Genomic DNA, 24952 nt, shown 5'->3' on the forward strand with positions numbered 1-24952 from the left:
CGTGACCACTTAGCATTTAAAGCCAGCTCAGTGTCACCCCGACACTGGGCCACACTCTGGTGACTGTCATCCAGGCCATGAGAAATACCGGATGATCCTCGAGGCCGCCTCTTCGGGTGTACCTTTAAAGCACTTTAAATTTACCTTGCGCCCTAGTCCATTCAGACCCAAGACCTTGGCCCACCTGTTTCCCCATCTCTCTCGTGCATGAAGCTGAGGACCGTGCACCCTGTCCTACGATTCAAGCACTGCTTCCTCCTGTCGCCCTTACCGTCCCAGGGTCTGCTCGCCTCCAGGTACCGATTAGCCCTAAAAGCCGGAAACCGTCAGGCCCGGTCTGTAAGCCCAAGGTGCAGGGCCTTCCGAGCACATTAGGGTTTTGAGCACCAACTGTCGGACAGATGTCAGGATGCCCCAGGGACCAGGGGCCTTAAAGGTGAGGTGGAATAAGGATACTCATCTCTGCGGCCCACGCGAGCCCAGACCGTAAAGGTTACGTAGTGCAGGACGGAAGAGCCACCCACTGCCGCGACGAAAGCTAGAGTGGAAGCCTGGGCCCACCCCCGCCCTGTCCATGTTCCACGGATCCGTGTTGTACCGATCCTAGGCTTCGCCACGGATCTGAGTCTCACCCACAGGAGGGTCTGTGGGATCCCACGTTAGGGCAGGAAGGGCTTTAGGAGTCAGTCTGGCTCACTCACCGTCAAGCAGGAATCTCCTCTGAAACACTGAACCTCAACCCCTAGTGACACCTGTAGCCCTCATTACTCATAGGGGACCCCTTCGGCTAAGTGGACGTCCCCCTTTCACCAAGAGGAAAGCTGCTTCCCAGCAGCTGCCATATATCGGTGCCACTTTTGACTGGGGTCTCACTGGAGTAAGACTCCTCCCTCTGTCATGCTGAGAACTCCTCAAATATTTGCAAAGATCCCGATTTTACCTGCCATGTAAGGTCATCTAGTGTAGGCCCTGACATCATTTGTAAGTTGGAATATTGCACTTTCCCCTCAGATGGAACCAGTATTGCAGGGGGCATCCTAAACACGTCTCAACTCTGTCCCTTGACAGAAAGAAAGACGAGCCTTGATTTTATACCTTTCTCTAGTACACTGCTTCCCTTGTGGCTGGTCCTCAGAAGACGTGAATGAATGAGTGGATGAATGAATGAATGGGGCACTCTGGGAGTCTCTGGACTGGGTGAATGTGGAATGAACGAGGGTGGCCCCGGGTCCTCGCCAGGCATGTTATGTTAGTCCAGTGCCTGTCACCTCATGTGTGGAGAGATCGGGGAGGTCCGCCATAAGGCAGGCTGGGCATGGAGGGCCGGAGTGGGGCAGAAGGCCCGTGCGGGTCCAGGAGCAGCAGAAGCCAGTGTATGGCACCTGAGGGAGGGGTCGGGACCTGTCAGACGTCAGCTCGGTCAGGGAGCCACGGCCCAGGGAGCCGCTGGGAGCTGAGTGTGACGGCGGAGGCTGAGCCCTGATTTCCTTCTCCCGGGTGTAGAGCCTGCCTCCGGGAAGAAGCTTTCTTGCCGGCCTAGGAGCCAGCCTGACAGACTTGGCCCTCCTCTGTCTCTGGCCTTTGCTCTCTCTCCACGTCCTGCGTGCAGGGGCCTGCTGTTCCCCCCCACCTCACCCACTCCGTGCAGACAGCGAACTTTACAGGGGAAGTTCAAGGCACGTGCTCTCGACAGTTGGGGTACAAAATCCAGTTCCCGTTACGCAGATGTTCAAGGTGGAATCGCTCACTCGGCTTTCACAGCAGGTGGGCGAGTTGACCCTGGGACTCCTTCGATTTGCCCTCTCCTCCTAGGGCCTCACCCTTTATGGTTGTGATTTGGGTGACCCTACGTGGACGTGCGTCTGGGTCTGCACAAGTGGCCTGTGTGTCGTTACTAACAGCACCCCATGTCACCCTTCAACATGTCCTTGTAGGGAGCAGGTTATGCGAGTGTCCGTCCCGGGGACAGTCCTTGCTACTTCTCCACTTGTAAGCTTCTCAGTGTCCCTTGGTTCCTCAAGGAATGAGGTTTTTTGCTCCAGGTTATGGTTCTGGTTTTACTCTGCAGTGGCTTCACTTGTTTTGAATGTGTATCATGTCTGTTTCTAAATCCAGGAATGGAAATTTCAGAAAATCAAAAGAAACTCGCCATGCTAAATGCTCAAAAGGCAGGACACGGGAAGTCAAAGGGTAAGTTTTGAAGGACGCTTCGTCTCCCCATCTCCTTCGTGGGAATCGGTATCGGAACTCAGATCAAGGCGAGCGCCCGCGGTGGTTAGCCCACTGACGACCAGCCTTCAACGAGGGGGAGGCGTACAGGTGATGGTACGGGTCTGTCAAAGGGACAGGGCCCCCAGAAATGGGCGGTCCAAAACAATCTGCATTTGCTTTTGAGTGGGAGTGTGTTTCAGTATTTGCCTACATTTGAACGTGAGCCTGTAAGATCTAGGTCACCTTCTAGACCTCCGTCCTGAGGAGGTGCCGGCATTCTTCCCCGGGCCCGGCCAGTTCGCCAGTCTGAGGCAAGCCAACAGCTCCTGCGTGGTCTGGGCACGGCCGGAGGCAGTCTCCGGCCCCAAACTGCTCGTCAGTGCAGGCTGCATTCGAGTTTAGAGAAGAAAAACGGGCCTAAAAGTGCAGGATGTGAAGAGATGAGTTAGGAAGGCACGCCAGCCAGTTTAGAGCAGGGCCCCCTGCCCTGCACGCACTGTGAAATTAGCAGTGCTCAGGTCACGCCCGGGGGTCCCGATGTGCAAACAAAGATTTATTTTTACAGTGCGTGTGATACATATGATCTCGTCCAACAGGAATGAAATAATAAGGATTTTTATTCCAAAAATATTTGTCATGTTCTTAGAAACTTCTATTCAGGTCAACTTTTCTAAGAACGATGTGTCCTATGAATTGTGTCCCATTCAGTATGTTTGTAACTGAAAATGGGAAAACAAGACCCAGTTGAGCCCAGGACGGGCCAGGGGACTGGAAGATTTCATTACCAAAACAGCACTTAACCTTGCCATTGTCCTGCTGCTCCCTCCCCTCAAATGCAGACACACACACACACACACACACCCCCACCTCCCACTGACTTACAAATACCTTGAAGGCAGAAACACCTATTGTTTGTGAGCCTCTTCACTTGAGTGGCAGGTGACTAGTAAATATCACCTGTCAGAATCTGTTAGTTTGCGTTGCTGTCTTTCAGGAGCGCTGGCTCAGCAGCTGGCCACCCGGGCACCCCCGAAAGGAAGGCACCTCTTATGTGGGAAGGCCGAGAGAGCCTCCTGCCAGTCCAGACCAGGGCAAGGATGCCTTCTGCCCTGAGTCCTGGCTCCTTCGGGAACCCACGCTATTTCCTCCTGCCACGCTGACTTTCACAGTTAGCTTGTGATCTCGTAGCTAGTTTTAATAAGCCTTTTTCATTACCTCTGCGCAGATTGAAAACCCCTATCCCAATAAGACACTTTCGATTTAGCACTTCAGTTCGGGGTCCCTGTTCTAAGCACATTCCTTATATTAGCTCACAGCTGTCATAGCAGCCAGGAGGTGCTGTTATCCCCACTACAGATTCAGGGAGTGGGGGTGCAGAGAAATCAAATAATTTCCCAAATAATTATCCTGAATAATCACAGCCAGTAAGCGGCAGAGCAGGATTTGGGCCAGGGCAGGCTGGGCCACAGGCGCTCGGAGCATTTCACTGCCTCTCATCGCGAGCAGCCCTGATCCTGCCACTCCCGCTGCGTGAGCGCAGGTGATGGTCACAACCTCTCTGGGTTTCAGGTCCCCTTCCCTGAGGGTTTTTGTGACGCCACCTAATCCATGGCTGCACACGCAGCGTCTGCACATAAGCAGCGTCGTGATGGCTCGTAGATGCCCTCCGGGTGCGTGTGGATTAAGAATCAGCTGAGAATTCGAGTGTTGGTGCTGTTTTTCCTTTTCGGCTGACGAGTGACGCTGGGTCCCTGTTCCGTCCCCCTCCCCCCTCGGGTTAGGCTACAGCGCGTGCCCGGTGGCCCTGCCGCACCAGAGCTTGCACCCCCTTCACCAGCGCCACGTGACCGTGCCCACCAGCGTCCCCCAGCAGCAGGTGTTTGCCCTGGCAGAACCCAAGAGGAAGCCTTCGCTCTTCTGGCACACGTTCAACAAACTCACCCCTTTCAAGAAGTGAAAACGGAAGGCCGCACTTCTGCTGAGGTGCCCGCAAAGAGGAGAACCAGTTTTGTTTCTCGCGTGCTGACCCCAGTGCTCAGAACTTGTTTCGGGGGATCCGTGGGGAACAGAAGGGCGCAGACGCACCTCAGCGTTCAGAGGCCCGGCTCCCCCCCTGGGAGGGAGGCGAAGGTCGTGAGGCGCGGCCCCGATGTCCACGAGACCCCTCCGTGATCCGAGCCGAGCCGGCCGGGCCGTGGGAACCAGCGACGACCTCAGGGAAGCCGAGAGGTGACCCCAGCGGGCGTCGCCGTGACGGGCACGCACAGTGCTGCCCTTCCTGAGGACAGACCGGATCGCACTGTCACCGTTGCAAATGGGTTCCAGGGGGACGGTAGTGATGGGGTTGGCGCGAAGGTGTCTCGCCAGCACCGGTAAGCCTCTCTTCCACAGTGTTAGGGGACTTCCCGCCACAGCGCGCGTGGCCATCGTGTCCCCTGGTGTCCTCTGCATTGTTGCCAAATAGCGGCGCAGGCTGCCTCTTGCCAGATGCGTCCCCCACAGGCCGGAGGGGCGAGCACCGTGAATCCCTCACGCGGAGGGCAGTCGGGGTCACTGAAGCCTCCTGAAGCTGCCGCTGCTTACGGGAGAGAGTGCCGCGTCCCGCCGCGGGCTGGTGTCATCCCGACCCCCCCCACCGCCCCCCCCCCCCCGGCGGGCACCCTCCTGCCGGAGCGCGGCGGAAGTCACACGCACTCACACGCTGTGACCTAACAGACTAATCGGACGCACCTGTTTGCGATATGAAACCCCACCTGCTTTAATTTTATGATAAATTAAATAACGCACCGGCAGCAGTTGCAAGGCGTTCTTAGAACATCCGAGGTTTTCCCATCAGTTGTTTTGGCGTCCCCACCAATCCAGTGACGGCGACCCGAACGGTCCGCCGAGAAAGCACGCGGTTCCGAGCAGCCCCCCTCAGGACCCGAAGCCGACTTCGCCTGCATAAACTCCACACCCAGCAGGGCCAGCCACGGCCTTACTGTGCTGTCAGGAGGGTTCCGGAGATTCGTTCCGTAAGAATGAACGGAAAGTACCCGTCGCCCCAGACACGGCCGTCCTCTGTCCCGGAGGCCACGTGGGCCGATACCTGTCGGTCGTAATCTCCTTGTCTTCGTCCGCGTTGTAAACCCGGATGGAAAGAACTCGGAGCGCGTCTCAAGAAGACGGGCTTTGCAAGGGCGACGCCGTTGAAACGCACCTGGTTTGCCGGACGGGGCAGCGCGGGACACGCCTGTGGCTTCTGCTTGAGAAGCCCTTGCCGTGCGCTCCCCTCGGGCCCGTTTCCCGGCGGCCGCGCTTATGAGAAACCCGGAGCGCCGTGGCCAGAGGGGTAACTGTGCCTCCGAGGGTCCGGCCCCCTCCTTGCTCCCCCACCTCCCCTCCACCCAGGGCTGGCCCCAGAGGAGGTGACGTCACGCGTCGAGGAGACAAGACCCTGGACGTCGAGCGGGCCTCGGAGCACCATCTGGAGATCGGACCCGTCCCGACCCCGCTCCGCCGCGTCGAGGTGCTCACCCGCGTGTCGTGTCGCCGCGAGCCGGTACTGCCCCGTGGCCGGCCGCCCGGGGCTGCTTCCGGGGCCCTTAGCGCCCTGGGTCCCGGTAGGAAGGCGGCGTCCGCGAGGGGCCTGCTCGGGAGGCGCTGTGGCTCGGCGGCCAGGCGAGTGCGTGCGTCGCTGTTCCGGGTCCGAGGAGAACGCCCCCTTTTAGTTGCGTTTATATAACTGACCCTTCTACTAACAAAATGCAATGATAGATTTCGAAAACCACACTTAACGTGCTTTTTGTGGGCCCCTTAGTGACAGCCGTAGGAGTCTCTGTGCTAAACGGAGTCGTTAGTCTGTAGGACAATTTTGGACAGTTGTTTTGTTTTAATCTAAGAAAATTGCTTTAGGGAAGAAAAGAGAAACATTTGCTTATGTCACATTTTCGATGAGGATTGAATTCAACTGAAGAACCAGTTCAGGGCTTCCATTTACTGATATTAATGCGCAGTGAGGAGGGGCTTAAATTCTGTGACCAGGGTTGATTTCCCGGCCGAGCCCCAGCTTCTGGGTGCCACCTGTCCCTCCGTGGATTCTCTAACAGAAGAAGGAAGCTCGGACCCCAGGGCCTTTACGAGGCTGCCCCGTGAACTTGGGACAGTGTGGAGAGTCACACGATCAAATCTCCACCCTGAGTGGATACTGCTTGAAATCTTAGGCGATTTTGAAAACTGAGACTTTTTTTTTTTTTTTAAGGTAGAATGCCTTTGAGTCTTTAAATCTGTTTGTCTAGCTTGAGTTCTTTTTTTTTTTTTTAACCAAACGTCTGAGTTCTATAAAGAATACGTGGCTCAAGTATTCTAATCGTAGGTTTGCCAAACTTTCCTCCTTAATTTAAGTCACGTGTTCCTCTTGGGAAGGAAAAGAGAAGCCAAGAGCCTCCCGTGTGGATTCTGTATGTTTGGGAGTCTTGCTTTTCCCTGTTTGTCTCATTTTAACCCCCCCCTTGCATACTCTGGATGCCCCCCAACCCCCCCACACATGCTCACACACAATCACAAAGATGGCACAACACTTTGACAAATTTCACTTATTCTATTATTTATATTTCAGAATTTGCCAACTCTTTTGGAAGACCACTCAAATGACCGTGAGTCAAAAGCAGCCTTCTCAGTTTTAATCCTACCAAAAATGCACAGCAATCTTGCAGTAAATCGTAAACCATCATAAAATGGGACATTTGTAAAATCCTAGAGAAACACCATTCTGTATCTTTGGCCCACGGATAAGAAAGAGGATGACAGCAATGTGCTAGAGCTTTCGCGGGGTCCCTTCTTCATAGTTTGATTTTCAGTAGATCTCCTCTTTTCCCTGATAGATCTGATGTTGTCGTTGAAAACATTTCACCCCCGGGCTCCATGCTGTTTCTGAATATTGTTGTGCCTTTTTATACCTAGTCCAGACAAAGACCAACTCCAAGCCTGTTCAGAAAATCCCCTCGATCCTACGTTGCTGTTGTCTAGACACAAAACAAAAGTGCATTTAATTCAGACTTTGTTTCACGATGGGAATCTTTTTGTAAAAGCCACAATCCAGCATCTGTAAGTTGGAAATAAATCTCCAGTGCCCCAATTGCTGGTCTTTCTCAACACAGATAAGTCCACTTATTTACCCGAATAGAGCAGCCCGAGTACCTGGAGTCAGGAACAAGCGTGCTGTATGGTCGTTTTATGGAAGAGAGCAGAAACACACGTGTCCCTCACAGGCCAGCGGTGACAAGTGTGGATAAATGTCCCTTTGATGGCTGACAGGCCAGGGATGCTGGACACAGATCGGCGAGGTCAAACCACCCAAAAGCAGGTGTCCTTGTAATAAGCTTACCCTACAAATGTCCTTGTCAGAATTCCACTCGGCTGATGCTGTTATCTCAGGATGCGCGCAGCGGAAGTAGAGTTCAAATGGTTTTGAATAGAATAAGCAGCCAACTGTCGGATCTTGAAAAGAGAAACCCAGAAGCTTAAATATTTGTTGCAAACATACTTAGCTACAACACACTTAACTTTATTGTCTTAGTTATGTCATAGGCATCAACCTTTATATTTAGAAAATACTTTCCTTTAACTGACTCTGTAATTTAATAATTGGTCTCTTTTGTAAATATCAGCATCAGTTGTGTTTACCCATTTTGCAAACTTCTAGTAACCTTTTCCTTGATTTTTAACTCATCAACATCAAGACAATGTTGTTAAGCCAAGTGACAGCTTCGAAACTGATGAATTAGCTGTTGACAGCTGAACTATGTTGTACCAGACTGCTATAACTTGACATGTATTTCTGTTGAATGAAGTTTTGTAAAAAGAAAAAAAAAGATATTATTTACAATGTTATTTGAATGATTTCTTGTAAATGCTGTGAATCTATATTTGTTGTTTTGTATCTGTATATTAAAGTTAATTTGCCAAACTGGTTCCAGTAATGCATTTGAGTAGTAAAATAAGACTGTGTGTGTGTGTGGTGTTTACATTTTTTTTTTTTAATTTTTTTAACGTTTATTTTTGAGACAGAGAGAGACAGAGCATGAACGGGGGAGGGGCAGAGAGAGAGGGAGACACAGAATCGGAAGCAGGCTCCAGGCTCTGAGCCGTCAGCCCAGAGCCCGACGCGGGGCTCGAACTCACGGTCTGTGAGATCGTGACCTGAGCTGAAGTCGGACGCTCAACCGACTGAGCCACCCAGGCGCCCCTACATTTTTTTTTTTTAATAGAAAGTGCTAGGAGGGCTTCTGGATCTACAGCTCATTTCCTGACTGGACAGTGATAGACTTCCCCGTCAGTAAAAATCCATCCCTCAATGATCAGGCTTAAACCACTAGTCAAGTGTGAGAGAAGGGGTCCCCAGGGGAACAGGGAGGAGCCGCCCGACTGAAGAAAGTCCGCACAGGTTGGAACAAGCCTGGTAAAGCCACGCCCGGAGCGAAAAGGCCTTCTCCGTAGGAGCAGCTCTTGGATGGACGGTAGATGAGCCGCACAGGCCTTTACACGCCTTTCGCCTTTCGTTCCGGGTGGAGATCGAGCCGCTTCACCAGGAGATCCGCTGCTCACCCTCTGGGGGCGGGGAACAGGCCTGAATTTCCTTCTCTAATTAACACTCAGAGAAGTGAGGTAAGTAGCCCATTGTTCGCAGTGAAAAGTATTCCCCAGAGGGTTGCCAGGCAGCCCGTCGCCACCGTTGAGCCCTAACCTCCACCTCCTTCCCAAACTGCTCTCTCCCTTCCCTCGGGCTGCCCTGGGAGAGGGGGGTAGGGGCGGGGGCGGGGGAGGGTGAGCACTGGGGGTCTGAAAGGCCTCCCCGGGGAGGCTCCCAGGGACCCAGCCGGCGCCATTTGGGGGACCTGGTAAAGAGGGCGGTGGGGGCTTTGCCAGAAGAGCTGAGGGGTAGCCGACCTCCCCCGGTGGAGCGCGGCCTGCCTCGTGCGGCGGGAGGCCAGCTGACCTGGGTGATCCTCCCGAGGGGCGTCTGGTCGAAGCGGGGAGACGGGCGCGTGGAGCTGTAATGAAAGCTCGTGGCGAAGTGAAGTGTGCAGCGACGGGGGGGGGGCGTTCAAGTCGCGGCCTTCGGGTAACGGAGTCCTTCCCTCTGGCGAGTGTCCGGGCGGGGGGGGGGGGGGGTGGCCCGGGAGGCGAGGGCCCCCCCCCCGGCCCCCGAAGAGCCTGGGTGTGCGGCTTGAATCCAACCGACGGGCCGCGTGAGAAACCGAGGGGGTCGAAGCCGGCTCCCAAAGGGCCTGCCAAGCGGCGTGAGGTACCGGGATTTCGTTTCGTGGCCGAAGAACGCAAGGCGGGGAGATTGTGTGGGATTTCGGCTCGCGTGGGATTTGCTCAGCCCCATCCCGGGGTCGGGGAAAAGGGTGGGTTTCGCGCCAGGCCCGGGGGGCCCTGGGGGACCGTGTCCAGCGGCAGAGAGGCTGGAGGAGAGGGCGAGGCCGGACCCAGGTGAAGGATGCTCGGCCGTGAGCCCGCCACGCGGCTGTGGAGGCGAGGTGCGGTCTCCGGGTCCTGCCCCGGGGTGATGGCCGGGCGCTGGTGCCACCGACGGATGCAGAGAAGAAAGGCTGGGTGGGCGGGGGGCCCGCGTGACCCTCGGGTCTACCCGCCGGACGCTGCGGCTCCAGAGAGAGGTGAGAGCGGGAGGTGCGGGTGGGAAGGAAGCCGAGAGCGGACGGCCCGAGGAGGGGGTGGGCCCTGGACCAGCCCCAGAGCACGAACAGGCGGAGGGAGAGGACAGGGGAGCGGACTGGGACGGCGAAGGGGAAGACGAGGGTGACGCCGGTGGGGGAGGGGCAGCCACAGTGGGAGGGGGGAGTCGGAAAGACACCGGCTGTGGGGATTCCTTCTTCCAGACTCGGAAGTGCACCTCGCTTTCTCTCCCTTGATTAAAAAGGACGGGGGGGGGGGGGGGGGTAAAGAGCCGAGTTTTCGGAACAGATAGTGCTGGAAGATGCTACCTGACTCCAGTCTGGCTGCAAGTTTTTTTTTTTCAACATTTATTTATTTTTTGGGGGACAGAGAGAGACACAGCATGAACGGGGGAGGGGCAGAGAGAGAGAGAGACACAGAATCGGAAACAGGCTCCAGGCTCCGAGCCATCAGCCCGGAGCCCGACGCGGGGCTCGAACTCAAGGACCGCGAGATCGTGACCTGGCTGAAGTCGGACGCCCAACCGACTGCGCCACCCAGGCGCCCCTGGCTGCAAGTTTTGAAGCTCTTCCAAAACATCTTGTGCCTTACTCGGTTCCCTCCCCTTCCTGCTGTTTTGCAGATACATCCACTAGGGAATTCTGTGGCAGGAAGGCGTGATTTTATTTAGTGAGCCCTTGATTCCCGGTTTGTGCAGCACCTGCATGCAGCCCGCGGCCCTGGGGTTCAGGTAAGTGCGTTAGGAAACCGCTGCTTTGGTTTCGATTTAAGGCACGGGGGTCCTAAAGCAGCTCTGAATCCGTGTGTGACGATCGTGCTTAGTCATTGGCGAGGTAGGCAGCTAGCTGTCTGCCGAGTTTCGGGTAGGACAGGAGCACGCTGGTTTCAGAATTCATTTGCGGAAGAGGTGAACAGGAGACAAAAGCAGATCTTGAGGTTCTTCCGGAACCCTGCAAACTGGCTGGGAGGAGGGATGAAGCTACAGGAGAAGGCGTAAGGGTAGACCCTCCCCGAGAGCTTTCTAGAGGAGCTCGTAGATTATTTGGCCCAAATTTGAGCCTGTGCATGTTTGTACGGATGGCCGTACTTCATCACTTACACGGCGTAGCTTGAAAACCAGCCCCTCAACATACGTTAAAGGAGAAATACAACGTGCAGGGCATGTGGAAGAAAATGTACTCGATGAGCGAAAATCGTTTGATTCTTAGATTCACGAGGTGTCAAGTCGGGGAGGGGTGTTCGGGGTTGTTTCTTCTCTCGCCCGTTACACGCAAGACGCAGAGCAGAAGCTCGGAGGCTGGCAGACCCACTGTGCGCCGCTCAGCTCGATTCTGGCAGGTCTTTTGTTAAACCGAGGGACCTTAACCAGAAGTTCAGTAGTGAAGGCACAGTGTAGGTCAAGCAAAGGAGACACAACCCGGAAACCCAGTCAGGACCTGTTGCGGGGGGTCTAAAAAGCCGTAGCTCCAGAGTCCTTTGCGGTCTGTGTCCCTCTGCCCCCCGCCCCCCCCCCGGGGCAGTGTGTCAGATCTAGGAGATCACAGCAGAATCCCAGGGTCCTCGGCCCCAGGCAGGACCCTGGTCGCTTGTTTAATCTATTGCCCGGAGGGCTGCATATCCAACAAGTGCTCAGCAGCTCTGACGATTGGGCCCACGACACATGGCCCCCAACCTTCCTCGCTGGGATGAATGCTCACCCCTGTGGCAGCAGGCGCCTCGCGTTAGTCAAGACGTGGGCTTGGCAGTCGGGAGGGAGACCCCAAATAACAGTGGCTCCAGCAGGCTTGCGATGTACTTCTCTCTTGTGTCACAGACGGGCCGGCGGGGCGGGTCTGGTCTGGGTGGCCATCAGGGACCAGACGTTTTCTATCCCCGAAGGGCGGCTCTCCTTCAAGGAGTCCCAAGACGTCTCACCACCCCCCCCCCCCCACCCACGCACACCCCAGCCGCAGGGAGGGGCAAGGGGCCCGGGGAGGGTACGGCAGCCCTCCTCCCCGTGAAGCCTGTGGTCCTTGCACGGATCCCTTTTGTTCTTTCCCACCGGCCAGAATCCAGTTTCCTCGTGTTTTCCAGGCCTCTGCCAGGGAGGCTGGGAAATGTCCACTGCGGGCAGCCACGTGCCACCTCAAATTTCTATTACGAGGAGCAAGGGGAGGAGGGGGCGTTGGAGAAACGAGTCATCTCCACCGAAGGCATCGACGCGGATTCGATTTAATACCCAGCCACACCCCCAAAGGCTGCGTCCCACACATTTGGAGCCAGGATATTTCTTTCGAAAGTTCTTTTTTTCTCTCTCTTTTTAAATCATTCAACAAATAATTGTTGGTGACGTACTGAAAATAAGCAAGCGGAAAGACGCAGTGGCTGTCCTTATGACCTAGGCTGGCGCCTAAGTGCTCCCTAGTCTAGGTGCAGGGTGGAGATGGGGTGGGGGTGGCAGTGATCCAGGTGAGAGCAGGGAGGGGGAGGGGGAGGGAAGGACGGGAGAGAAGCGTTCCCAGCTCTCGCGCGTTCTGGAGAAACACGGAGAGGAATTGAAAGGTGCATCAATTCCAGGACACATAGTGCAGTTAAATTGGGCGCATCGATTGTGGGCTGAACTAACAGAGGATCCAATTCATGGCTTTGTAAGAAGCACAAACGCAACTTTTTATTTTTACAAATGACATATTAACGTAACGTCTACTGTATTCCTTGCGCAAACCCTCACGTCCCTCTTCTCCATTTTCGTATTAAAGATAGTGCCAAAGCTTATTTGGTTATTCACAGTCGTCTGTTGAAGGTTGTCTGTGTGCTAGGCTTGAGGTCTAAGCAAGTGCTCAAAACCAGAGAAATAACTGACAGGGGGGGCCTGGGTGGCCCAGTCGGTTAAGCGTCCGACTTCGGCTCAGGTCACGATCTCATGGCTTGTGAGTTCGAGCCCCGGAGCCTGCTTCGGGTTCTGTGTCTCCCCCCTCTCTGCCCCTCCCCCGCTCATGCTCTGTCTCTCTCGAAAATAAATAAACATTAAAAAAAAATTACGGAAGGATAGATGTTAGCTCTTCCCTAGCCGGAGGACAAAATGGAGTTTACCCCAATTTGATACCTTTATGATCTTGAGATCTTTTTATTATTGAAATAATTGTAATACATTTTGAAAAAATTTAAAAGGAAAAACATAGACCCTTTAGCAGAGGTTGGTCTGTGCCATTTCGATTCAACTATGACCAGTCACTTCGGAGTTAAACAAAAGAGGATGGTGTAGATTATTTATGGAATTTGGCTCTAACAAAACAATTCAATTTCCGGAAATGGTGTAAGTTTGTGACTTCAAAAGGAAACATCTGTATTTTTTTGTCTAAAAATACTTTGCCATCAAACTGGACGCTGTGACATTTAGAAGTTTCCATAAGATGGCGATATAATCCTAGACAAGTCTAGCTGGTTTTAATATTTATCTAGAAATATTTTAATAGACGCTGTAAAAAAGCATTTTTTAAAAAGGAAAAACCCTCATAACCCTGCTATTCTAAAGCAGCCATATTCATTTGGATATATTTGGTCCTAGTTTTTGTCGATATGCATATAGAATTACATGGGTACCTATGTAATTCATAATGTACATGCCATTTTATTCTACTTTTTAAAAATTCAACATCAGGGTGCCTGGGTGGCTCAGTCGGTTAAGTATCCGACTTCAGCTCAGGTCGCAGTCTCGCGGTTCGTGAGTTCGAGCCCCGCGTCGGGCTCTGTGCTGACAGCTCGGAGCCTGGAGCCCGCTTCAGACTCTGTGTCTCCCTCCCTCTCTGCCCCTCCCCTGCTCATGCTCTCTCTCTCTCTCTCTCTCTCTCTGAAAAATAAACAAAAAAAAATTTTTTTAATGAAACACAACATATATCTTTCACATATTTTATTTCTACATGACCTACATAATTATTTCAGGGGCTACATAATATTATACCCAAGAAGCACTGATGGAAACACATTATGCACTTTTGCGCTATGACAGATAATGTCACGGCTAATATATTTGGCACACAAATGTTGGATTATTAAGAATTTTCGGCACGAGATCACTAAGTTTAAGATATGAACGTCTTTTCTCTTTATCTGAAAGGTTGTGCGGATGGACGTTGCCTTCAGTGCTGTATAAGGGTCTGGGTTCTGACCTGCTTCACTAGCCTCATGTTATTATTTTCTTCTCCAAATTTTAATTTAAATTATGTTAGTTAACGTATGGTGTGATAGTGGTGATTCAACACTTACATACAACACCCAGTGCTCGTCATCACAAGTGCCCCCCGATACCCATCGCCCACCTAGCCTATCTCCCTCCTTCCTCCCTCCAGCAACGCTCAGTTTGTTCTCTATCATTAAGTGTCTCTTACGGTTTGCTTCCCTCTCTTTTTTTTCTCCCCCTTCCTATATGTTCATCTGTTTTGTTTCCTAATTCCAATGAGAGAAACCATATGGTATTTATCTTTCTCTGACTTATTTGGCTTCGCATAATATCTTCTAGCTCCATCCATGTCATTGCAAACAGCAAGATTTCATTTTTTTGATGGCTGAGTAATATTCCATTGTGTATGTGTGTATATATGTGTGTATATATATATATATGTATATATATATATCACATCTTTTTTAATTAAAAAAATTGTTTATGTTTACTTTTGAGAGAAAGACACAGAACGTGAGCAGGAGAGGGGCAGAGAGAGAGAGGGAGACACAGAATCCTAAGCGGGCTCCAGGCTCTGAGCCGTCAGCACTGAGCCCGACGTGGGGATTGAACCCACGAACCATGAGATCATGGCCTGAGCTGAAGTCAGGCACTTAACCGAGGGAGCCACCCAGGTGCCCCTATACCACATCTTCTTTACCCGTTCATCAGTTGAGGGACACTTGGGTTCTTTCCATTAATTTGACTATTGTTGATAGTGCTGCTATAAACATCCGGGTGCGTGTGCCCCTTTGAATCTGTATTTTTTTATCCTTCGGGTAAATACCTAGTAGTCCAGTTGCTGGATCGTAGGGTAGTTCTATTTGTAACTGTTTCAGGAAACTCCATACTGGTTTCCAGCGTGGCTGCACCAGTTTGTATTCCCACCAATGGTGTGAGAGGGTTACACCCCTTCTCCACATCCTTGCCAACATTTGTTGTTCCCTGTGTTGTTAATTTTAGCCATTCTGACAGGTGTGAGGTGACGTCTCATCGGGATTTTGATTTGTATTCATGTGATGATGAGCGACGTTGAGCATCTTTTCATGTGTCTGTTACCATCTGAATATCTTCTTTGGAAAAATGTCTATTCGTGTCTTCTGCCCGTTTCTTCACGAGATTATTTGTTTTTTGGGTGTTGAGTTTGATAATTTCTTTATAGATTTTGGATACTAACCCTTTATCTGATATGTCACTTGCAGATATCTTCTCCCATTTCGTAGGCTGTCTTTTAGTTTTGCTGATTGTTTCCTTCACTGTGCAGAAGCTTTTTGTCTCGATAAAGTCCCAATGGTTCATGTTTGCTTTTGTTTCCCTTGCCTCTGGCGACACGTCTAGTAAGAAGTTGCTGTGGCTGAGGTCATAGAGGTTGCTGCCCGTGTTCTCCTCTAGGATTTTGATGGTTTCTTGTCTCACATTTAGGTCTTGCATACATTGTGAATTTATTTTGTGTGTGGTGTAGGAAAGTGGTACGGTTTCATTCTTCTGCGTGTCGCTGTCCCGTTTTCCCAGCACCATCTGTTGAAAAGACTGTCTTTTTCCCATTGGATATTCTTTCCTGCTTTGCCAAAGATTAGTTAACCATATAGTTGTGAGTCCATTTCTGGGCTTTTTATTCTGTCCCATTGATCTATGTCTGTTTTCATGCCAGTACCATTACTGGCTTGATCACTACAGCTTTGTAATATGGAGTCTGGAGTTGTGATGCCTCTGGCTTTGGTGTTCTTTTTCAGGATTGCTTTGGCAAGTCGGGGTCTTTTGTGGTTCCATACAGATTTTAGGATTATGTGTTCTAGCTCTGTGAAAAATGCTGGTGGTATTTTGATAGGGATTGCATTAAATGTGTAGATTGCTTTGGGTAGCATTGACATTTTAACAATGTTTTTTCTTCCAATCCATGAGCACAGAATGTTTTTCCATTTCTTTGCATCTTCTTCAATGTCCTTCATAAGTTTTCTATAGTTTTCAGCATACAGATCTTTTACATCTTTGGTTAGGCTTACTCCTAGGTCTCTTATGAGTTTTGGTGCAACGATAAACGCAATCGATGCCTCGGTTTCTTTTCCTCTGCTTCTTTATTGGTGTATAGAAATGCACCAGATTTCTCGACATTGATCTTATACCCTGTGACGTGGCTGAACTCATGTATTAGTTCTAGCAATTTTTTGGAGTTGGTGTTAAAGCACAGCCAAAACCCGGCACCCAAGGTTTGCCGCCCTCAGCTGGCATCTCTGTTCTTATGCCAGTGAATAGAGCGGCAGGCTGGTGCCCACGGGGTCTTTCTGTCCCAGGAGAGGCCAGCCCACCTTTCCCAAATGCACTTCAAGCCAGGGAACTGTCTCTCCTTGTGCAACCCAAGAGATCCTCAGACCATGCTGCCCGCTTCGGGCCTCCACCCTCCACACTCCTTCCCCGCTGGAGCACCGCCAGGCCCACCGGGCACAAAGCTGGTGATGGCGCTGACCTGGGTAACTTCAGACTTTGCGCTCTGCGGCTCATAAAAGCTTGTGGTGGTTAGCCCGTCTTCTTTTCCCGGTGGTTTTGGGGAAGGTTTATTCCTCTGAGACCCCTTAGGTGCCCCTTCACTCTTTCTCTCTCCCTCTCCCTCTCTCTCTCTCTCTCTCTCACTCACTCCTCTCTCCATGATCAGGGCTCCCTCCCCTCCGCAGCACACACACGTTCTTTTCTCCCCAGAGGTCAACTCTCCGTGGCTCCCACCGTCCACACTGGGGTTGCTTTTCTAGCTCTAGTTGTGCAGCCCGGCCCTCTCAGTTCAGATCGGCTTCTCGTGTGTTCAAATGATTTGATACTCATCTAGCTGTGTTCGAATGTTCGAGGGATGAAGCGAGCTCAGGCTACTCCGCTGCCGTCTTAACCCGTCCTCTGTGTGACACGATTCTCAGGTTATTATTATTTTTATGTCCTAAAGTGTCTGCCATGGCACACGCATTTCATTCAACGCATATTTATTCAACACAGCGCTGCAGGCTTAATACTGAGTACTAGGAGTACAGTAAGGAGAAAAATGCAGTCAGACTTCAGTCATACGGTGACGTAAGTAAGGGTAGCCCTGTACTACGGTGCCGTGAAAGAGAGGCATCGGTGTGGTGCCCCCTTCCCGGGGAGATCTGATGTAGTCAAGAGCGTCCCACGAATCCTGTGTGCACACTGCCGTAGGGTCTTGCCTGTGTGTTCTCTCTGCCTAGAACACTTGGCCTGATTAGCTGCTCTGCTCCTTTAGATCTCATCGCAAACCTCACCACCCGGCGTGGCCTTCGCTCCTGATGGGGCTGGAAAGCAAATAAAAAACTCGCAGTGGGGCCTGAAGGTGTACTTTGCAAACTGCCTGTTCCTTCGTGTGTGTGTGTGCGCGCGCGCGTGCCCTTCACGGTGGTTTCCTGTAGAGTCAAAAATCTAACTCAAAGCATATGTCTCATCACAGTAGGACAGCGTGGAATGCTTTACTGTTTTTCATTCTATTTATTGTTTATCGTAAAGTAAACATTGCATAAAACTCACCACTTTACCCGCTTTCAAGCGTCCAGTTCAGTGGCACGAAGTACGTTCACGTTGTTCGACTGTCTCCGCCGTCTGCTTTCAGAGCTTTTCCATCTTCCCAACCTGAAACTCTGTCCCCGTTAGCTCCCCCTCCCCTTCCCCCAGCCGTTGGCTCCCACTGTTCTGCTTTGTGTCCCTGTGAATTCGACTACTCTAGGGCCCTCATACGAGTGGAGTCGGAGAGTGTTGGTCCCGTCCGGCTTATTTCACGTGGCACAATGTCTTTAAGGTTCACCCGTGTTGTGGTATATGCGTCAGAACGTCCCTCCTTTTCAAGGCTGAGGAGCATCCCATCGTGTGTGTAAACACATCCTGTTCATTCACATGTCGGCGGCCGTGTGGGTGGTTCCTACCTTCGGGCTCCTGTGACTAAAGCTGGTGTGAACACGCGTGTCCGAGTGTGTCGGAGTCTCTGCTTCGAACCCTTGTGTGTGTCTACCCCGAACTGGGGTTGCCGGACCAAATGCTAACTCTGTGTTTGCTTTACTGTTGAACATGTGCTTTTCATGCACTTTGTAGTCAACCTTGGTTCTTACAGCAGCGCCGAGAAGCGAGTATCATTCCCTTCTCTGGCTCCAAAAAGCGGTTTGCCCCAAGTGGAGCGGAGTGGCAAATGCGAGTATTTGACTTGGAACTCGGCTTTCCCCTTGACCATTCGCCATTCAGAGTGGTGCCAGTCACGTGGGTTCCTTTCAAGAACAATGGCCTTCTGGTTGTGAGAAGCTTCGTCTGCTAGCGGCTTCTGCCCTTACCGGTCTTGGCCATCCTGTCCAAGGTCGATCGGGAGTGGGCCCGTGCCCCACGGCAAGGAGCAGAGCCTGTGTCTGTGGCCCCAGAAACAAAGGCCTTTCCTTCTGGTCTGTGTTTCCCTCTCTCAGCTCAGCTCCGTCGTCTGAAACATGAGGACCTGGTTGCTTCTGCTCGCCGGCGGGATCTGCATGGGAAACGTGAACGCACAGGACACGTGCAGGCAGGGGCACCCTGGCGTCCCTGGGAATCCCGGTCACAATGGTTTGCCCGGGAGAGATGGACGAGACGGAGCAAAGGGCGACAAGGGAGAGGCAGGTACTCACCACTTGGTGGCCTCCAGCTACCCTTCCATGTACCCCTCCGTTCCTCTTATTCATTCATTCATTCATTCATTCATCACCAGTGTAGTCATCGCCTGCCCGCTCCCCCTCCTTCATTCGTGCACCCCTCGCTCAGAAAGCAGTGACCGAGAGCCCGCTCCAGGCCAGATTCTGGGGTACCGAGCAGGACAAGACCAACACGGCTCCCCCCTCCACCGGACGTTCTCATCTAGTGGGGACAACTGCTTTTGGGCCATCACGTCTGATACTACAGGCCGTCTTCAGAAGCATATGGTGTAGATCTCTCTGCCTCAGATGGCGGGTATGGTGGGTCTTTAGCACTTGGAGCATGTAGAGAAATCTGATCGCTGAATATTTAGCAGACAGCGCCTAGCTGCGCTGCACGGGAGAGCTAGGCCCTTGCCACACGGTGAGGCAGGCGACGTGGCGTGACAGAGAATACCCAAGTAGATGGTCACTGAAGCCACACGGCGGGACTCAGGTGTTGGGACCTGCCCCAGGGTCTGGGGATCTGGGGTCAGGATGCAGCCTCCGGGAAGGAGATCTGCAAAAGCCAGGATACGTGAGTGGATTCCATGACACCAACTGACAGGCTTGGTTCTTGAGCCTGGGTCTGACCGTAGGGTCACATACCTGAAACGTAAGTGGATTGGTCTATCTGGGTACAGGGGGGAAAACATCAAAACTCCAATTGACATTTTAAAAGATAAATTTAGATTGCGCCTGGGTGGCTCAGTCAGTTGAGCATCCGACTTCGGCTCAGGTCATATCTCATGGTTTGTGGGTTCAAGCCCCGCGTCGGGCTCTGTGCTGCCAGCTCGGAGCCTGGAGTCTGGTTCGGATTCTGTGTCTCCGTCTCTCTCTGCCCTTCCCCTGCTCACGCTCAGTCTCTCTCTCTCTCTTTCTCAAATATAAAACATGAAACAAAATTAAAAAAATAAAAGGTAAATTTTGATGAAAAAAATTGAGCTTTGAAAATATTTCCTATATGAATTGACCTGGGTGGCTTCGCGTGGTCCCTTTGGACAGGTCACGTGAAGCCGGAAGCATGTGCTGTGGGAGGAGCGAGAGCCCTCACACGTTCATCGTCTGTCCGTGTACTGTGGCGTATTGTGGTTACGCGTGCCCAGCCCGAGGGACTTTCAAATTGTACTGTCGAACTCTCACGAACGGATGGGCGCCCGAAATACCTCTGCAAAGAAATCGAAGATTGAAGGTCGACTTGATGAGGCAGACGTTCAAGAATCACACAAAAATAGCGCTGTCATTTCTCTTCTTAGCGTGACCTTTTCCAGTGCGTGTGAGTGGGAGAAAACAATGATGAACTAGTCAGACATCTGACAAGATGTCTGACAAAAACCTAGAGATTTTTAAGACTTGGGACATACGGGTATACATTTACATTCATTAGAATGAATCTCATCCCAATTATAAATTGTACCATGAGATATCAGTCATTGATAGAAACACCCCAATTAAATTAGACATTTCAGGACTCTGTGGGGAAACTGAGCACAAACCACGGTCATTTTTCCTCCCTCTTGCTATTTCAGAATCCTATCAGAAGATTAGATATTCCTCTGGCTATTTTAAAAACGGTTGAAATGATACACAGAAAGTAACTTCAGGATGAACTAAAAGGTGCTTTGCCAGCAAATGCTGTTGGAATATGGATTTTTTAAACGATTATTGTATTTTAGAGGGTGGGGGGAGGGGCAGAGAGAGAGGGCGAGAGAATCCCAAGCAGGCTCCGTGCTGGCATGGGTGGGTGGCTTGATCTCACGATCGTGACCTGAGCTGAAATCAAGAGTCAGTCGCTTAACCGACTGAACCACCCGGGCCCCCCGGAATATGGGTTTTTAAAAAGCCTTTGTTAAGTTTTGGAGAAATGAATATTAGAACAAATTACTTCGTATGGGGAGTCAGCTGTAGAGCCGAATGAAAGTCTTGGTGTTTTTAGGTGTTTCTGTGCTCACGGCATTTGCTAATCCAGGGGATCTGTTGGGTGGGCTGGACGAAGCAGAGGGCCACCTGCCATCTCTCTTGCCACTGCCCTGCAGACGGGCTCTGCGGGGTCTCCGATGGGTGACATCTCTAGTAGAGCCCATGTCCCTTTTGGCATTAGACCAGTCTCATTTCTGGGTAGTCGACAGCCCAGTGCAAGTAAATGGCCAAACCTCAACCTTGATGAACTCCATTCCTCTCCCCTCCCCTCCCACTGGGACCACAGTGTGTGTGCTGTGTGTGTGCGTACACATACACGGGGTACACTCGTGTCTTCGTGATTCCTTCAACTTTTGCTCCTACTGTCCTTCCTTACGGCAAGATCTGCCTTTGATTCCAGAGATGTTGACTGACAACATAGGAAGTTGGAGCTCAGGGTTGCCTGTTCTGAGCTCAAAATTCATGTGTGGTCGGCAAAACCTCACTCCCCTGATGTTCCCAGTGGGGCCGGCCGTGCCACCTTAATGGGTGACATCTACCACCACTCTAAGGTGCTGGAGAGATCCTTCCAGAATCCTTTCTTCCGTCCCCAGTAGCGCCAGGTAACCACAGTCATCTGTGTTTTCACAGGAGGCTAGTGAACCTTCCACCCCGCTCTACACAAGACAGAAAAAGAGCGGAAGTGAGGCACCCAGTGCCTCCAACAGCCAGTCGCTACCCAAGTTCAATTCAAGAGGGGAAAACATAATTGTGATCATCTGTGCACATATTACCTTCCTGTCTTGTCTTCCTGGAGCTGGGTGCTTGGGACGTCCACTCAATTCATTTCATAATTCGCTTCTTTTGCACAACTCACATCTGCCTCTCTCCACCGGCACTTCTGCAAAAGACAGTGTGTGCATCGCGGGGGTGGGGGCACACTCCCAGGACTCTTCGGTCTATACCCCCATTGAGACCGATGTTCAGGAAATGTGGAATTAGGATTCTAACCCTTGTCTATTTCCTTCTCTTCCACCTAGGAGAACCAGGACATCCTGGTGGTCCAGGGAAAGATGGAATGAATGGAGAGAAAGGAGAACGAGGTCAGAAATCGTGTTCCGTGTCACCACCCTCTAATTCTGAGCCGTCAGTGACTTAGGCATTTGGCGCTCACCAAGGACAAGTAGCCGTTGTAGCCTCTGAGGATGATCCAACAATAAGGACAGCACGGCCCTTGATCTCTAGAAGTTCATGATTCTTTTTCTGTCAAGGGTCAGATAGTGAATAATTTCAGCTTCCCAGGCCGTATGGTCACAACCGTAGTGAAAAGCAGCCATAGATGCGACGTAAGTGGGGCTGTGTTCCGGTGAAGCTCCATGAAAACTGAAAGCTGGATTTTATGTAATTTGTAAGCATTATTTCTAGGGCAGAATTTTATTTGTGACCACTTAAAAATGCAAACCATTCATTGCCTGTGGGCCAGATAAAAACACGCGTGAGTCTGGATTTGGCTCACGGGCCGTAGTTTGCTGAAGCCTGTTTTAGTGGGTTGACACTGGGGAATGACGCTAAAGTTTGACTCCGGGCTTCTGGCAACAGTGCATGAGAAGGTGGCGCTGGAATTGGGCCTGGGAGGGTGAGGAGGGCTCTGCCAGTTGTGACTGATGGGGGGAGAGACAATGGTCTCAAGGGCAAACACTTTGTGCCAGGTTGCTCTGAGTGCTTTTCACGTATCTTTTTTATTTTTATTTAAAAAAAATTTTTTTAATGTTTATTTCTGAGACAGAGAGAGACAGAGCATGAGGTGGGGAGGGGCAGAGAGAGAGGGAGACAGAATCCGAAGCAGGCTCCAGGCTCTGAGCAGTCAGCACAGAGCCCGACGCGGGGCTCGAACTCACAGACTGTGAGATCGTGACCTGAGCCGAAATCGGACGCTCAACCGACTGAGCCACCCAGGCGCCCCATCTTTTCACGTATCTTTAAGTTTATTTATTTTAAGAGAAAGAGAGGGAGAGAGAGCACGCGTGCACTAGGGGCAAAGAGAGAGGGAGAGCGCAAGAATCCAAGCGGGCCCCCGCACTGTCAGCGCACAGCCCAGTGCGGGGCTCGAACTCCTGAGCCGTGAGATCATCGCCTGAGCCAAAACCAGGAGTCTAACGCTTCACCGACTGAGCCACCCAGGTGCCCCGATTTCCACATATCGACTCGATACAACAGCCTATAAATGAGGTGGTATTATTGTCTCAGTTTTACAGATGAGGCATCAGAGGTGTAGGTGGCTGACTGGCTTGTCCCGCTGTGCCTGCGTGGAGGAGACAGGAAGGAGTCTTGGCATTTGGCCCAGAACCCGTGCTCCTCACCACGGCTCTCCAGTCGGGCTGGAGGAGCCGGGGGGCCCTGAGTGTGCGTGCACAGTGACGAACGGTGTGACCCGGTTGGTACAATGGACAGGCCACGAAGTCTTTATCTGCTGTTCAGTCCCGTGAGGGTTTTTTTTTTTTTAGAAGATGTCACAGAACGAGAGCTGAGTGGCAGGTCACTGGAGGCAGCTTGAGTTCGTCTGCCTTTCCAAAGACCTGTGCCCAAGGGTCGGCCGTGTATAGTGGCCAGAGTCGACTCTGTGGCGGGTAAGGAGCTGGAATTTCTAACGTGGACCCCGACACCACCGTAACGGACAGGAGTACGAAGGGGTTTTGTGTGCACGCACGCGTGTGTGAGCGGGTGTGGATGCCACGCACGCACTTTAGGAGTAAAGTAACGTTCGGACCCGGAGCATCTACTGTACTTGCACGGCTTTATCTCCTCCGTGTGCTCGATAAAAGCCAAAGCTGGCTTTGCAAGGTGACGTGTCGCAAGTCATCTTTTCCTTTATTCTCTCTTTCTCCGCCTAGGAGCAGACGGGAAAGTCGAAGCCAAAGGCATCAAAGGCGATCAAGGCTCCCAGGGACCCCCAGGAAAACACGGGCCCAAGGGATTTGTTGGTCCCATGGGAGAGAAAGGCCTCCAGGGGGAGACTGGCCCTCGAGGGCCAAAGGGGGAGAAAGGTGACGTGGGGCCCACTGGTCCTCAGGGGCTACAGGGCCACACTGGGCCTTCGGGGCCAACTGGTCTACCTGGCCCCATGGGCCCCGTCGGAAAGCCTGGCCCCAAGGGAGATGCTGGGCCCCTCGGGCCCCAGGGGGAGCCGGGAGTCCGGGGGATGAGAGGCTGGAAAGGGGACCGAGGCGAAAAAGGGAAAATCGGCGAGACTCCCGTCTTGCCCAAAAGCGCTTTCACGGTGGGCCTCACGGTACTGAGCAAGTTTCCGGCTTCAGATGCGCCCATTAAATTTGATAAGATCCTGTACAACGAATTCAATCACTACGATGTAGCCACGGGGAAATTCACTTGCCACGTTGCCGGGGTCTATTACTTCACCTACCACATCACTGTCTTCTCCAGGAACGTTCAGGTAGCTTTGGTCAAAAATGGGGTAAAAATCCTGCACACCAAGGACGGCTACATGAGCTCGGAGGACCAGGCGTCCGGCGGCATCGTGCTGCCCCTGAAGCTGGGGGACGAGGTGTGGATGCAGGTGGCAGGAGGGGAGAGGTTTAACGGCTTGTTTGCGGATGAGGACGATGACACAACTTTCACGGGCTTCCTTCTGTTCAGCCAGTGACGGGGAGGCGGTTAGACTCTGCTCACCACCCATCGGAGACGGCTTCGTGAAGATGCTGTCCGATGATTCTACTCTACGAAGCACCCTCATTGTTGTAATCATCACAGAGCGGCACCCAAGTGCTCGTGTTGGGGCGCCCGGCTGGCTCAACCGGGGGGGGGCCTTGCAGCTCTCGATCTCGGGGTTGTGAGTTCAAGCCCCGTGTTGGGTGTAGAGATTACTTAAGAATAAAAGCTTAAAAAGATGCCTGCATCATCTATTATAATTCATTTATGAATTTTCATCGTTCCCCTTATCCGGAGAATCCTTTGCACGCGTGTTTCTTATGGGACCAGTGTTCTGATAACGCTAGTTAGTTCTTGAAGGAGCCGCGTCAGGACTTACCCCTCATGTGAATTTCTGGGGACACCGGGAAGCATTCAAGTGCTCATTCCATGTCGTAGCCAACACAAGGCGTAAGCTGGTGACGAGTCATTCCGGAAAGCTGTGGAACACTTTGCTCATTTGGTAGCTTGCGTTTTAATCGCCATTTAGGTCAACAAATAGTTGTTTATGAAACCAGTTGCCAGGCTCGAATTTGTACTGGTTTCCTGGGATTATTGTCACAAAGCACCACAAACGGGGGAGCTG

General features: G+C 52.0%; 2 protein-coding genes across 6 annotated transcripts in view; both read left to right on the forward strand.

The window, feature by feature from the left end:
- The window catches only part of SPATA13 (spermatogenesis associated 13), a 338414-nt gene extending 330256 nt beyond the window's left edge, over window positions 1-8158 (forward strand). For all 5 annotated transcript variants that reach the window (XM_053900894.1, XM_053900895.1, XM_053900900.1 and 2 more), the window contains 2 exons: window positions 2116-2190; window positions 3993-8158. In XM_053900894.1, the coding sequence (XP_053756869.1) occupies window positions 2116-2190; window positions 3993-4168 (251 nt within the window). In that variant the 3' untranslated portion in view covers window positions 4169-8158. The remainder of the gene's footprint in view (window positions 1-2115; window positions 2191-3992) is intronic.
- A 2285-nt stretch (window positions 8159-10443) lies between these two features.
- On the forward strand, window positions 10444-24591 carry LOC109266162 (complement C1q and tumor necrosis factor-related protein 9A). The gene is made up of 4 exons (XM_019447961.2): window positions 10444-10621; window positions 18526-18712; window positions 21702-21764; window positions 23553-24591. Exons 2-4 carry the CDS (start codon window positions 18547-18549, stop codon window positions 24320-24322), a joined length of 999 nt encoding a protein of 332 aa, XP_019303506.2. The 5' UTR covers window positions 10444-10621; window positions 18526-18546; the 3' UTR covers window positions 24323-24591.
- The last annotated feature ends 361 nt before the right edge of the window (window positions 24592-24952 follow it).

This window comes from Panthera pardus, unplaced genomic scaffold, assembly GCF_024362965.1.
Source record: "Panthera pardus isolate Hobbes unplaced genomic scaffold, ASM2436296v1 HiC_scaffold_1, whole genome shotgun sequence".
In the NCBI taxonomy this organism is placed as follows: Eukaryota; Metazoa; Chordata; class Mammalia; order Carnivora; family Felidae; genus Panthera; species Panthera pardus.

Bases quoted from the DNA above. Each gene is read 5' to 3' on its own strand.
- LOC109266162 (XM_019447961.2), top strand. From the start codon at position 18,547: ATGAGGACCTGGTTGCTTCTGCTCGCCGGCGGGATCTGCATGGGAAAC. The intron at 18,713-21,701 runs GTACTCACCACT...TCTTCCACCTAG, and splicing joins GGGCGACAAGGGAGAGGCAG to GAGAACCAGGACATCCTGGT. The intron at 21,765-23,552 runs GTCAGAAATCGT...TTCTCCGCCTAG, and splicing joins TGGAGAGAAAGGAGAACGAG to GAGCAGACGGGAAAGTCGAA.